Genomic DNA, 14,546 nt, shown 5'->3' on the forward strand with positions numbered 1-14,546 from the left:
GATCTCCTGACTTCCAACCCTGTGCATTTTCCACTAGGCCACGCTGCTTCTCCATGACTCCCCAACACACTTTTGAATGCAGAGAATTCCTGTGTTCGAGTCCTAGCCAAGAACGGGACCTGAGCCGATTTAAAATGGCAGAATGGGCCTGGCCTAGGGCAGGATGACCCATTCTCAGCCCTCAAAGGCTACTATCGATGCACTAAACTGAGAAGGGATGTATTTAGAGGGGGTCACTGACAGCAAAGATACCGTTTATCCCTCACCTGACCTGGAAGTAAGAGTGTGTGACCTTAGGTAAGTCACTTAACTTCTCTGTGCCTCAGTCTCCTCAACTGTGAAATGGGGAGGAAACATTCGTTTTTTCCCCCTCCATCTTCCTCACGCTCTGAGTCTCATGCGGAAATGGGACTATATCTGATCAGATTATCCTATCTACTCCAGCGCTTAGCAAATACCACAGTTGTTATTCAATATTCTAGTTCATAGATTATAATGTTATGATGTCATAAGGACAAGTGAAAAGATTCTTGGTGGCAATCCACCACTCCACAGATGTGGCCAGGGCCTTCGCGACCACCTCCTTTGCTCCAGAGTTACTGCGTTCTCCCTTCCCAGAGCCCTGTAAACATGGGCACCACTGCTGAGCCATGGGACTCAGCTTTAGGAGCAAAGACAGAGTCAGGCCAAATGATTAAAATAATAAATCCAGACAAAAAGGCTTCCAGGGGCATTTCCACATTGGAGAGGGGACAGACTAACAAAGGCAGATGAATGAGGGCGACCACTACTCCTCTGGTCCCATTGCAAATCCTGAAGGAAGGGCCAGGCTCTCTGCAAGCCACAGTCAGGGGGGCAACAGGGATTGGGCCGCACTGGAGCTCTGCCTTGTGCTCGAGAATCACCGCTCTTGTGCCTATGCTTTAGTAATGCTCCGAGTAAATGTTCCATTCCAAAGGATTAAAAGAGAGCCACCCTGACACTTCCAGACACAGAAAATTACAGAAAAATTGGGGAAGGTTAGCTGATCTAGCTCCTGATATCAAATCAAATTTCACCTAGAGCAACATTCCAACGCTGCCATATGCAAAAAAAGATGTGGTAACTTTGAGGAGTTTACAACCTAATGGGGGAGAATGGATGAACAAATAAAAGCATATGAAGATAACCTGCCAGTATACGAATATTTACATAAGCTGCAGCCTAAACTGTGCTGAGTAATGTGGGAACAATAAAGAATGAGGAGAGGCAAAGGTGAGCTGGGATGACTGAAAGGTCTGACAGGAGCCAGGTGGGGCACGAGAACCCCTGGGTCACCAGGCTGTACCCATTAAATCCACCAAGCGGTGCAGCCTTCACAGCAGGCCTGGAAAGAGGGTTCCCAGCCCCAGAGCCAATGCCATCCTTGCATACAGGTCTCCCTGTCTACTCCCTAAACCATCCGCACCTGGGCCTGTCCAGCCCAGATGAGAAACACTCAAGATGGTGACTTCTCAAGGCTTCTCAGGAACCCTTTCCAAAATGACTCTTAAAGAAAAATGATTGCAATACAAACCATGAGTCAACAATCAATTAGATCACCCATTCACCACTCCTCCAGGGGTGGGGACCATATTCCAATTCCCTCTGACTCCTGTCCAGTCTGACTTCCGCCCCCTTCACTCCCAAGAAACCACCCTTTCAAAGGTCACCAAAGATCTCCTCCTTGTCAAATCCAACTCCATCCTATATCCCTTGACCTCTCAGCTGCCTTCGGCACTGCTGGCTATCCCCTTCCGGAAACATTATCCAATCTTGGCTTCACTGACGCTGTCCTCTCCTGGTTCTCCTCCTGTCTCTCTGGCCACTCATTCTGTTTCTTTCACAGGCTCCCCTGCCTCCCACCCCATAACTGTGCGTAACTTCTGGGTCTCCTTCTATTCTCCAACTACACCCACTCCCTTAAGAATTCACACGCTCACATACCCCCTCTAAGAGAATGATTCCCAAATCTACATCTCCGGTCCTGATCCCTCTCCCTCTCCGCAGTCTCGCATTTCCTCCTGTCTTCTTAAATAAAAAGACATCTCTATTTGGATGTTCTGCCATCATCTCCAACATAACACGTCCAAAAGAGAACTCCTTACCTTCCCATCCAAACCCTGTCCTCCCCCTCACTTTCTCATCACTGTAGACAGCACCATCCTTTCTGTCTCACAAGCCCAAAACCTTGGAGTTACCCGACTCACCTCTCTCATTCAACCTACATAATCTGTCATTAAATCCTATCAGTTCAACCTTCACATTGCTAAAATCTGCCCTTTCCTCTCCATCCAAACTGCTACCACAGTAATCCACACAATTATCCTATCCTGCCTTGATTACTCTATCAGCTTCCTTGCTGACCTCCCTGCATCCTCTCTCTACCCAATCCAGTCCAAACTTCATTCTGCTGCCCGAATCATTTTTCTACAGAAACATTCAGTCCGTGTTTACTCACTCCCCAAGAACCTCCAAGGGTTGCCCATCCACCTCTGCATCACACAGAAACTCCTTAACATCAGTGCTAAAACCCTCAATTACCTTGCCCCCTCCTAACTTACCTCGCAGCTCTCCTACAACCACCCTGCACACTTTGCTCCTCTAATGCCAATTTACTCACTATACCTCTCTCTAGTCTCTCTAGGGACATCTCACACACATCCCACCTCTGGGCAGACTTCTCAGAGTCTCTCAGGAACCCATTCCAAAATGATTCTTAAAGAAAAATGTTTGCAATACATACCATGAGTCAATGATCAATTAGATCACCCATTCACCACCCCTCCAAAAAGCCCCACTGAACAAGTATACCTTGCATTCTACAACTCTGCCCCAACATGCTAAACTGGAGTGTTCACCAATACTTAAACTGGAATGAGGGCATGTGATCCCATCTCCCACATCCCACCTCCCATCACATCCCATCACTTTCCCCACCTTCAAAGCCTTAAGACATCTCCTCCAAGAGGCCTTCCCTGGATAAGCTCTCATTTCCCTCTTCTCCCACTCCCCGTGGGACCCTTGCACTTGGATCTGCTCCCTTTATTCACACCTCCCTCAGCCTCACTGCACTCATGTATATATTCATAATTTACTTAAATTATTGTCTGTTTCTCCCTCCCTCTAGACTCTAAGCTTCTTGTGGGCAGGGAACATGTCTACCAACTCTGTTATACTGTTCTCTCCCAAACACTAGTACAGTCTTCTACACATAGTAAGTTCTCAATAAATACAACTGATTGTGTCCAATTTCCAGAGCTTAGTAAGAGTTTCACCACCACCATTATGTTTTCTCACCTAACACGGTCTCATAAAATCTGTACATTTGACTAGCTCCTTTGTTCTCTTAATACTGAAACAGAGTTTTTATTTTCTTGTGCCAGTTCTTGAAAAAGCACAAATCACAGGATGTTGAAAGCAATTTTCCAGAGCCACAGAGCTGGAAGAGACTTAAAGAAGTCACTGATTCCCTCACTCCTACCTCTCCTTGTTCTTTTGTAAAAATCCCCAGATTACTTTGTTAATTCAGAATGTCACAACCTTTCCAGTTTTTTTTCCCATTTCTTCTTGTCCAGGTTTTCAAAAGTGAGACCATGAAACCTTGGCACTCATGGTATTTTTTAAAATTACTCAGTTCAAGATATTGTATACTCTATTTCAGAATTACTCAAAAACTGTAAAAAAAATTGACAGGGTTGTTGCATTTTCTTTGCATCTTACTTCTTTTCATCTCTCCTGGTTTTCTTTCTCACTAAGGTTTTCCTGCTCCTTTATTGTGTTTTCTTTCTCTTTCTCTTCCGTGAACGCTTTTTCCCCTAAGCTTCCTTGATATTCAGTCCACTGCAGAACAACTGAACACCAAAGTCTAGCTTACAGTTAAAATAATCTAACCGTTCCATAGTTTTTTATGGTATTTATTAAGCACCTATGTGTCAAATACTGTTTTCTAAGCACTGGGGTAGGTACAGATTAAGTAGGTTGGACAGGGACATAGGGCTCAAAGTCTAAGTAGGAGGGAGAACAGGTATTTAACTCTCATTTTACAGTTGAAACTGAGGCACTGAAACTGAGACACAGAGAGTGAAGTGACTTGCCTAAGGTCAAACAGCAAGCAATTGGCAGAGCCATAATTAGAACCCAGGTCCTCTGACTCCCAGGCCCAGGGCTCTTTCCACTATGCCAAACTGCTACTCAGGGGCCACAGAAGGCTATTACAAGAAAACCTATAGAGGATATGCATGCCTTCAGGGTTAGAAAGCAAGTCTTAAAAAGTTGCTTCATCATTTATCATCATAAATTAGAAACTGGTTGAGCTAAAATGAGCTGTTTCACTAAATGATTCCAGTTCTTATTTGAAATAACCTTCTATGAAACCACTCCATTCTCAATTAGCTTCAAAACCTAGTGCCAAGCAGAAAACCCTTCAATGAACAACTAAAAGATCAGCTGAACAACTAAAGCTGAACAACTAAAAGATCAATATTTGCTTGAAACCATAAAAGTTAGGAAAAAAACACAGAAATAATCAGATGCTACATTCTTTAGATCCACCTTCTTCCCTGTGACTAACCAGCAGCTCATCAAACAACCAAAGACAGGATTACTTCTGCCACTTGAATATTGAGGAAGAAAATCAACACCAACCCCCTGCCAACCCCCCCCCCCCCACTGAACAAGTATTCCTTGCATTCTACAACTCTGCCCTAACATGTTGAGCTGGAGTGCTCAACAATACTTAAACAGGGATGAGGGCATGTGATGCAGCTAATTTGCATCTAAACCTGAAACTCTCATGCAAAAACATGATAAAAGATTGGTATTAAAGAGAATGCCAGCTGCCAAGAACTTTTAGAAGTAGGCATTCTGAATCTGAGGCTATATTTTTTATTTGTTATATGTTCCCAAGTCCCCAGTACAGTGGCCCTACACAGGAGACACTCAAATGTGGTTGATGAACCTGTGCACATTTAGAAAGAGCAGTATATTAGAGGTAGAGACCAGCTTCAAAGGTGCCTAGTATTATCTACAGGAGAGCAGAGTCAAATACATCGCTTAAGAATATAATCAGAGAAAGATCCCTCAGAAATGCAAGATAAATGATCCAAAATGAAGATGACGGAAACACGATAGGCTGAACCGGCACAGCCCACAGCAATTCTGGCTATAAAAATCCTCTGCCCTTTTGGAGGGAGGCTGCAAATGAGCAGGGTGACAGGAAGCAATCCAATCCTCTTGCAGGTGTTGGAGGCAAAATCTTCTTCTAAAGCAGATGTTCTGGATGAGACCCTATCTGTAAAATGGGGATAATGACATCTGCCTCCCACCCCATAAGGATGGTGTGAGAAATAATGGGATACTGTTTTCTCCAGTGTTTGAACTCCTCAGAAGAGACTGCCACATCAACAAGTAGTATTAGTTGAAATCAGACAATGACAAAGCTGAGAAATGCTCTCGGGACAATCATGCAGAGAATTAAAACTAAACCTGTGGCAGAAAATGCTGACCGTAATGTTTTGACTTCCTTCCAAGACAAGTTTACCACTACAGTAAAATATGACACAGAATATGATACAGTATTTAGGCTACAGAAGATCCTCTGCCTAATGCTTTGAAAATACCAGTCTCTTGCTATGTTTCTACGTCAAGAAGAAATCCACCCAATATATGTGAAGACTTTCCTCTGCCAGAACAAGACAGAATATCCAAATGACTACGCACGGCTTTCTTACCCCATCTCCAGCCCCTGAGGCAGCTCCAGGTCAGGCCAACAGACACCTTGAAGCCAGTCTTAGTCCCAAGAGTTCTCTGGAAGACTGTGATCCTACAAAACTGTTCTGGGCACGGATGTTCTCTAGGCTCACCCAAGTGTAGGCCCACATGCTTCACCATCTGAACTTCCTACAATTCTTATTCCTTTCCCTCTAGACTGTAAGCTTATTGTGGCCAGGGAATGTGTCTACCCACTCTGTTATACTGTTATATTGTACTCTCCCAAGAGCTAAGTACAGAGCCCTGCACACATTAAGTGCTTAATAGATTCCACTAATAGATTGACTTGCTTTGCACACAAACTGTTGCAGACCATATCCTCTAATCAAAATCTCTCTCTCTTTCTCTCTCACACAGGCACACACACAAACACACCCAATACAGAAGCAATTTTCAGGGAACACCAAAGTGTAAAATTTATAAAAATGATGATTCAGTAATGGGCACAGATTAAAAAAAGATGATTGAGAATTTACATTTATCTATTCATCAACGACAGGACACAGAACAGGTTTATTAGTTTAACAATTCAATTTGAATGCCCAGGTAGAAGTGTGAAATGACCAGCACATAAACCTTAGAAAGAGACGAGCAGTCACCTAATCAAAAATAGGCTTTCTAAGTCTGGGACTGTTTCTGGAAAAAGGTAGTTTGGACATGGAATATGAGTCATTTCCTTTATCAACCTCAACCTGGCAGTTGTAAAAGTAATCCAGGATGTTAGGATCCTCTGGCATTAGGTCCCAGATCTCTTCATTATTCAGTTCTCCCAGAGATGGATTTTTCCCCTTTCTTTTTGCTATGATGACTAACAACCAGTGTGATCTTTCTGTCCTTATCAGCCCTATGGAGGGTGACCTCCTCCTATTTCTGGAGCAGGACATTTTCACAATCCAAAGACCACCACTATGCTCACTAGCTATTTTAAAGGGATACTGGTTGTGGGGGAAAATCCCAAGTGGGAAACCCAAAAGCATAAGACCGCAAGCACAGCCCAAGGGCAGGAGGCAATTTCAGGACTGTCTATTGGACTCTATCCCACTCCCAACCCCCTCTTATCATGCTTCTCCCTAGAACCAGGAGAAGCAGCATGGCCTAGTGGAGAGAGCACAATCCTGGACCTGGGTTCTAATTCCAGCTCAGTCAGTTGGCTGCAGTGTGACCCTAGGCAAATCACTAAACTTCTCTGTGCTTTAGTTACTTCATCTGAAAAGTGGGATTAAGGCTGTAAACCTGATTATTTTGTATCTACCCCAGTGCTTAAAACTGTGCTACACACATAATAAGCGCTTAATAAACATCATTTAATAAAAACAACCCACAAACCTACTCCTATTCTGAAGCAGGACCATGAATCCATGTGGCCAGCCTGGGGTCTCTCAATGCTTAGCATAGGTCCCAAGACGGTACCCAAGGGGAATTGTCCAGAATGATTGCAGAGAAAGAGATGGGAGGGCAGAGCTCAGTTTTAGTCCTCCCCAACTCCTCCCAGTCTTCAAGTGGGGTTCTGAAAGTTTGGGGTGAAGCTGACAGGCAAGGGATGAGGGCTGAGGTCAAAGAAAGCGGAGGAGTTGGTACTAGATGGAGAAAGAATGGGCTATGATAGTCTTGCCTGGAGTAGGTTTCACTGAAAATAAACTGATCTTTCATCTTCAGATTCATAAACTATGTAATCTGTCTAAAACAGTCAGGCCTCTCTTGGGGTTACACCATAGGTGAAGTTTTCAATACTAAAATGGGTATTTCCAAAGTTACTACAGACCCCTCACTAGCTCACTGGATTTGTGACCATGCAGATAATCAAGAAACTTGAATGAAAAACCAGAAGACATTTGTCAGAGGCTTATGTTTTCCTGAGACCCCCACACATTTCAAAGGCACTCCTTGCTCCTGCTGGTCAGACACCCTAAATCTTTACACTGCATTTATAGCCAAAGGCACATTCCAGTTGAAACAGAAGAGAAGCCCTAAGAGGCTATCAGATATTTAGATCTTTTCGAGTTGAGAAAGTATGATTTCATAACTCTCTCAGCAGACTTTGCAGTTCTGGCTCATTTTAATATTGGAGGAATTACCAGTCACGGATTTAGACCTCTAAAATGCTACAGCAACCACGTTGTTTTAACTCAGCAGGAGATGATCATTAGAATAAAACCTGTCCTGGTTTGGAATCCCTTATAAAGAATAAAAACAAATTTCTTGTATTTCACATCACAGGGTTTCATTTATGAAAGTCTAGAAATTTGGAAGCTAATCCTTAATTTATCAACTTTATTGGCTCTATAGTGAGCACGGTCCGCCTTAACTTGTAGTGTGTGTTTTTCTATGTAATAGCAAACTTTAAAAATCAGACTCGCAAGAAAGTTCAATAGTTTACAATCCATCCTTTCCTCCTGAGATCACAATTCTAAACAGGAGTCCACCCTCCAGTCTCACATGTTCATAAATTATTATTCACTTTGGAAAAGTGAGTACCAATCAGCCAATTGTTATTTACTGGGTGCTTACTGTGTGCAGATTACTGAATTAAGCATTTGGGAGAGTTCAGTAGAATTGAGAGTCACGATCCCTGTCTCAGGAGTCCCTCAGGGGATTCACACTCTTACTGCTTTGTATTGCTCACTTAAGGTAAAACAGTTACAAATATATGTTTACACTTGAAGTTTTAATAATAAGATTTACTGGAGATTGAGAAATCAGTGAAAGAATGCTCAACCAGGTGAGGTACAACACACAATAAGCCTGTGGGACTGTTTTAAAATTCAAATCCCTGAGCTCATCCAAAGTTTGGGGATGTAGGGAGAGAGTGGGAATGCCCACCCTTGGCTGTGCTTGCTTTAATTCAGTGGGGGAAAGAAGAAGGCATAGCACATATGTGCATATTTTCTTTTTCTCTTTCTCTCTTTCATTCTTTCTCTCTCCCCTCCCCTCCTGGGCTGCTTAAGCGTAATTTATGCACCTGTTATAAACCACAGGACAATTGCAGAATCCACTTCTGAAAAGGAGTAAACTATTAGTACTTTCAAACCGGGAAGGCAACAATTACTTACACCTGATGAAGCTTGAGGCCATTGACAGCTGTCCCTTTCTCTAACAGAGACAATGGATGGTTCAGAAATAAGGCCCAGTGGAGGACTAAGTGGTCCAATTGGCCAGGCCAGTTTAAACCCAACCGTCCTGCTGACCAAGCTAAATTACCAGGCACAAACATCCTGGGACCAGCCGGTAGCAGCCACTGTCATTATCTAAGACACTCGATAGACACAATTTTAAATAAAGGAACAAGCCGAGCCTTGCCGTTACACTTGTGCATGCCCGAAATAGTAGTCAGCAGCAACCTCTTTAAATGTGAGGGACCGTCTAGACAAACCTCCGTCTGTCTTGGAAAGCTTCTGGCAAAGAAGGTGGTGTGAGGGCAGGGGAGACGACAATGGTTAGAAATCATAAAATGGAGAGTCAGAGAGCTATGCAGAGAACCTGGCAAGAGAATAGCTAGCTACCTTCCCTCTCTTTGAGGGCCCAGACTCAAGGATCAATCAACTGAATTTATTGAGCACTGTGTGCAGAGCACTTGGGAAAGTACAATAAAAAGGTTGGTAGACACATTCCCTGCCCACAACAAACTTACAGTGTTCTGCCAGCCTACCTGGAACTTAGAACAGAGCTTGACATATAGGAAGCTCTTAATAAATGCCATAATTCCAGTCATCATGGTTGCAAGCATCCCCTCCCCCTGCAATTCTGCCACCATCCGGATGGGCATGTAAATCATACCTGCTTCAGCAACAGACAAAACAGAAGGGTACAACCAGTGAAGAAAGGAATTCCACATAGCACTAGGCTAATAAGCTTCTTGAGAGCAGAGAGTGTCTACCAACCACATTATACTCTCCCAAGTGCTTAGTACAGTGGTCTGCATAAAGTAAGCGCTCAATAAATACCACTGATTATGTTCAGCCTCGTTACCTTCCCCAGTCACTCTTCCCTGCTGCTAGGAAGCACCCACGAAAAGCAGCCAAGAGAAGGAGGGCAGCTATACCAGAGATGCAGTTTTACCCGGTCCAAGTGACCCTTGGAAAGCAGGGAGGTTGGAGTCTTAACAAGGGAGAAATCATGTGTCAGATGTGTCCACCACAGGCCTGAAAGGCTAGGCTTAAAAGACAAAATTGGCAACCCACATTTTAGCCATTACAACTTCCTAGTTTTGTTTCAGGTTTTGGGAATATGGGTATCCTAACGCCTCTCTACACACTCCTGGAGGGAAATGGTACTTTACAATATCCTACTGTACTAGATCTGGATTTCCTTTTTCTCTCAAAAGAGTATTCAGTAATATTCACGAATATTGCAACGGCAAAACTCTACTGTGTGAAGGTACCTTTCAAAGTGGCAATATACTGCAGACATAATAGCTTAACTTATAGCATCATTGATATAAGCACTCTATCCTCATGACACCCTCCCTACCCTGTCAAAAAAAGTAAAGGAAGAGAGACATTAAGGTGGTGTTCTAAAGGTGAGTTTCCAAGTGAGGTGTTGAGGCAGGTAAGATTTACCAGCTCATTCTGATACAGCCCCCAAACTAAATGGCCTTTTGGCCATTTATCATCACTGACAAAGCTGAGCTTCCTTATTCAAAGAGCAACCTTAGTGCATTCATTACCAGCTTTCCAACTCTAGAATAAAAGAATGCTTCTCTTGGCTCAATCAATGGTATTTACTGAACACTTACACTGTACTAAGTGCTTGGGAAAGTACAATGCAATAGAGTTGATGGACATGATCCCTGCCCTCAAAGAGTTTAAAATCTAGCAGGGCTGGGGTGTCAAAGAGTTTAAGAGGTAGGTACAAAGCCAAGTACACAGGCAACACAAAAAGGAGGGGAAATGAGGGGTTAGTCTGGAAAGACCTTCTGAAAGAAGATAGAATTTTAATGGGACTTTGAAGATGGAAAGTGGTGGTCTGCCGGATCTGAGAGCTTACTTTGCCAAGTACTTGGGAGAGAACAATAGAGTTAGGTTGAACAGGGCTGAATTTGGGTACTGTAATTACCATAGGTTATTGCTGGTGTTATTACTGTCACTAATAGTAACCTTTTGAGAGATCTTGAAGGCAATTAAACTCAGTGATAGTGCCTCCACTCTTCCAAAAGGGGAAATATCCCTCTGAAGGGTGGATGACCCTATTTTCTTTTCTCCTCCCTCTGCCTCATAGGAATCCAGTCATAATTCTGCCAGTTTGGAAAATTGTGCAACAGAATGGGGCTTTTTCCATAGTCTTCTTTGGGGGCCTGGGAGAGGGGATCATCAAGGACATGGAGAAATTATATTGGACATTCCGATGACCTTTTTTTTTTTTTTTTTTTTAAAGGGGGCTAGAGACAAATAGAAAAGTACTTGTGATATTCAAAATATGGTAAAATGTGTGGGCATATGCAAGGAGGATCGAAAGAGTATCCAATAGACTGTGATAAATAAACCATCACTTGACTGCAGGCGATTACTGTAACTCGAATTTTACCTCACCTGAACAAACTTTGAACTTGCACTGACCTAAAGGCACTCAACTCACTCACTACAAGTTCTACAAGTCTATAATGATACTGCAGTGTCATCCATCTTCCTGGGAGAAAACCATATGGAATCGCAGATTTATTGTCATCGTGACAGATCACAAATCTTTTGGATTATTAAAAGCTGTCTTCTTACATAAGTATTAAGTTCAGTCCAAGACATTTCCAAAGCACTGGCCCACAACCCACCCTCTGCCTGTCAGCTTGGAGGTATCAAACTTTCAGCTCCTGGGGTCCCTAGCAAGGCAGTCCAGATTGACACAGTTACACCTCAAAGCAAAGGAAAGAAAAGGAAAGAGGGACAAGTATAAATGGAAGGAAGAGAAAGAAGGAAACAAGTGATGGAAGGGTAAGAAGAGGCAATGTTGGTAGGACTAGAGAGAGATGGGAGCATATAGATTTGTAAGCAAATGTAGGGCCCAGAAAGTTAAAGAATGGATGGGACACAAAGTGGAGAATGGTTGTATGTGGGTAGAAGCAGTGTGGTCTGATGGATAAAACACAGTCCTGAAAGTCACAAATCCTAGGTTCTAATCCCCGACTGCCATTTGTTTGTGTGTGACCTTGGACAAGTCACTTAACTTTTCAGTGCCTCAGTTACCTCATTTGTAAAGTGAGGATTTAGACTGTGTGGGATAAGGATTATGACCGACCAGATTACCCTGTATCTACCACAGCATTTAGTACAACACCTGGCATACAAAGTGTTTAAATACCAGTTTTTAAAAAATGGTAGGAGAAAGGATAGATGTCAGAGAACTAGCCAGAGGTTGCTAATACCAGGAAGTTACAACGGAACCCATCTCATTAAGGTATTAATGGCACTTGCTCCCAGAAATAATTAGTTTTATGTAATCCATACGAATAATACACTCTTTGCCCTTGTCTAACGGCCCCTCATAATGTTCTAGGTGTTACAATCATCTAGTAATCCTCCAAGCCTATCTGAATTTTGATATTACCACCCTTTGGAATCAATTACTCCTTTGGAAATCCCACTCCAAACTTTCAGTTCATCCCCATCCCTGCTGAAAAGGAACTTAACTCCTGTTTTAGTGTCTAAAAAAAAAGCCTGGATTTGAACAACGCGAACAAATGCTCTCCTTGGCTTACCCCCTCATAAATTTACAACTATTTTCAGTCAAGCAACAAAATCTAGGGACCACGCTCAATTCCCGGCGCAAACTGATGTCGACACCTGGATCACGATGGGGCCAGCCATTGAGGCCCAAACTTCAAATTAATTTTTTTTTTTTTTTTTAAAAAAAAGCCATGACTGGGCGCAACCAAGTTTGCTTTCATTTTCTAATTCAATTATCACCTGGCAGGGAGCATATCTCTGACCTGAAGTGGGTGGGAAAGTGGGAAGAGACTAGGCCTACAGCCAGACTTGCCCCACCTTCTCCCACTACCTACAGATTCATTCCATCGCACTTACTGAACGCTTACCGTGTGCAGGGCACTGTACTAGGCGCTTGGGCAAACACCATACAGCAATAAAGGGAGACGATCCCAGCCCCAAACGAACTCACAGTCTGGCCGTGGCGGAGACAGACATCAATAGAAGTAAACATGCATCAAGACGAGTAAACGGGGAGCAGTATAAATAATTAAAAATTCAAAGGGGAGTGGACCTGGATAAAGGTGGGGAGGGAAGTCGGGTCCAAGATGGAAAACCGGCTGTCAGGGAGGCCCTTTCCCTGGATCCAGGCTTTCCCATCCCAAGGCCACATTGCCCGACGGTGCTCTTTTCCTCCTTCCCGAGTGGATTAGTCGGGATGCTCCCCCCGGGGGAAGGGAAACTCTCCTCCCAACAGAGGGGCCGATCCCGGGGTCGGGGGCCTCCGGAGCCCCAACATTTGCCCTCAACCTCATGGACGTGGAGCTGGGCAAAGCGGAGGGCTCCCCATGCTCCCCATCCCCACCCCGTGCTCTCCCTGCTCCCTACTCCCCTCTCCCTGCGCCTCTCCCCGTGCTCCCCCTACTCCTCTCCTACTTCCCCTGTTCCCCTCCCCCTGCTCCTGTCTCCGTGCTCCCCTCCTCGGGCTCCCCAGCTCCTCCCCGTACTCTCCTGCTCCCCTCCCCGTGCTCCCCCTGCTCCCCTCTCCGTGCTCCTCCTGCTCGCCTTGCTCCTCTCCCCGTGCTCCCCTCTCCGTGCTCCTCCTGCTTCCCTTGCTCCTCTCCCGGTGCTCCCCCTGCTCCCCTCCCCGTGCTCCCCCTGTTCCCCTTACTCCTCTCCCCGTGCTCCCCCTGCTCCCCTCTCCGTGCTCCCCCTGCTCCCCTTGTTCCTCTCTCCGTGCTGCCCCTGCTCCCCTCCCCGTACTCCTGTTCCCCCTGCTCCCCTCCCCGTGCTCCCCCTGCTCCCCTCCCCGTGCTCCCCCTACTCCCCTCCCCGTGCTCCCCCGCTCCCCTCTCCGTGCTCCCCTTGCTCCCCTCCTCGTGTTCCCCCCGCCCCTCTCCCCGTGCTCCCCCTGCTCCTCTCCCCGTGCTCCCCCTGCTCCCCTCCCCGTACTCCTCCTGCTCCCCTTGCTCCTCTCCCCGTGTTCCCCCTGCTCCCCTCTCCGTGCTCCCCTTGCTCCTCTCCCCGTGCTCCCCCTGCTCCCTTTGCTCCTCTCCCCGTGCTCCCCCTGCTCCCCTCTCCGTGCTCCCCCTGCTCCCCTCCCCGTACTCCCCCTGCTCCCCTTGCTCCTCTCCCCGTGCTCCCCCTGCTCCCCTTGCTCCTCTCCCCGTGCTCCCCCTGCTCCCCTTGCTCCTCTCCCCGTGCTCCCCCTGCTCCCCTCTCCGTGCTCCCCCCGCTCCCCTCCCCGTGCTCCGCGCGGTCCTGTGCCCGCGGTGTCGATGGGGTGTCCGGGCGGGTATCCGGGGGTCCTGGGGTGGTGGGGGGTGGGGGTCCGGGCTTACCTTGGGAGGGAAAGGGCTGCGCGGCGGCCAGCAGCAGCAGCAGCCGTCCGGCCATTAGCGCCAGCACCGGGACCAGCCCCGGCCGGCCCCGCGGCCCCGACCCCGACCCCGGCCCGGCCGCGCTCCCTCGGCCGCTCCCCCCGGCCATGGCCCCGGCTCGGCGGCGGGGCGCGTGCGGATCGCTCACCACTGCCCTAACCGCTCCGCCCTCACCTGTCCACACCCACACCCCGCCCCCTCCTGCTCCTCCTCCTTCTCCAGCGGCTCCTCCTCCTTCTCCAGC

At 46.2% G+C, this 14,546-nt stretch overlaps 1 protein-coding gene across 1 annotated transcript in view; it reads right to left on the reverse strand.

Annotated features, from left to right (window-relative positions):
• CDCP1 (CUB domain containing protein 1) overlaps window positions 1–14,336 on the reverse strand; it is a 55,052-nt gene extending 40,716 nt beyond the window's left edge. The window contains exon 1 of the mRNA XM_029071222.1: window positions 14,264–14,336. Within this exon, the coding sequence (XP_028927055.1) occupies window positions 14,264–14,318 (55 nt within the window). The 5' untranslated portion in view covers window positions 14,319–14,336. The remainder of the gene's footprint in view (window positions 1–14,263) is intronic.
• Window positions 14,337–14,546: the final 210 nt, after the last annotated feature.

Source organism: Ornithorhynchus anatinus, chromosome 8, assembly GCF_004115215.2.
Source record: "Ornithorhynchus anatinus isolate Pmale09 chromosome 8, mOrnAna1.pri.v4, whole genome shotgun sequence".
NCBI classification, from domain to species: Eukaryota; Metazoa; Chordata; class Mammalia; order Monotremata; family Ornithorhynchidae; genus Ornithorhynchus; species Ornithorhynchus anatinus.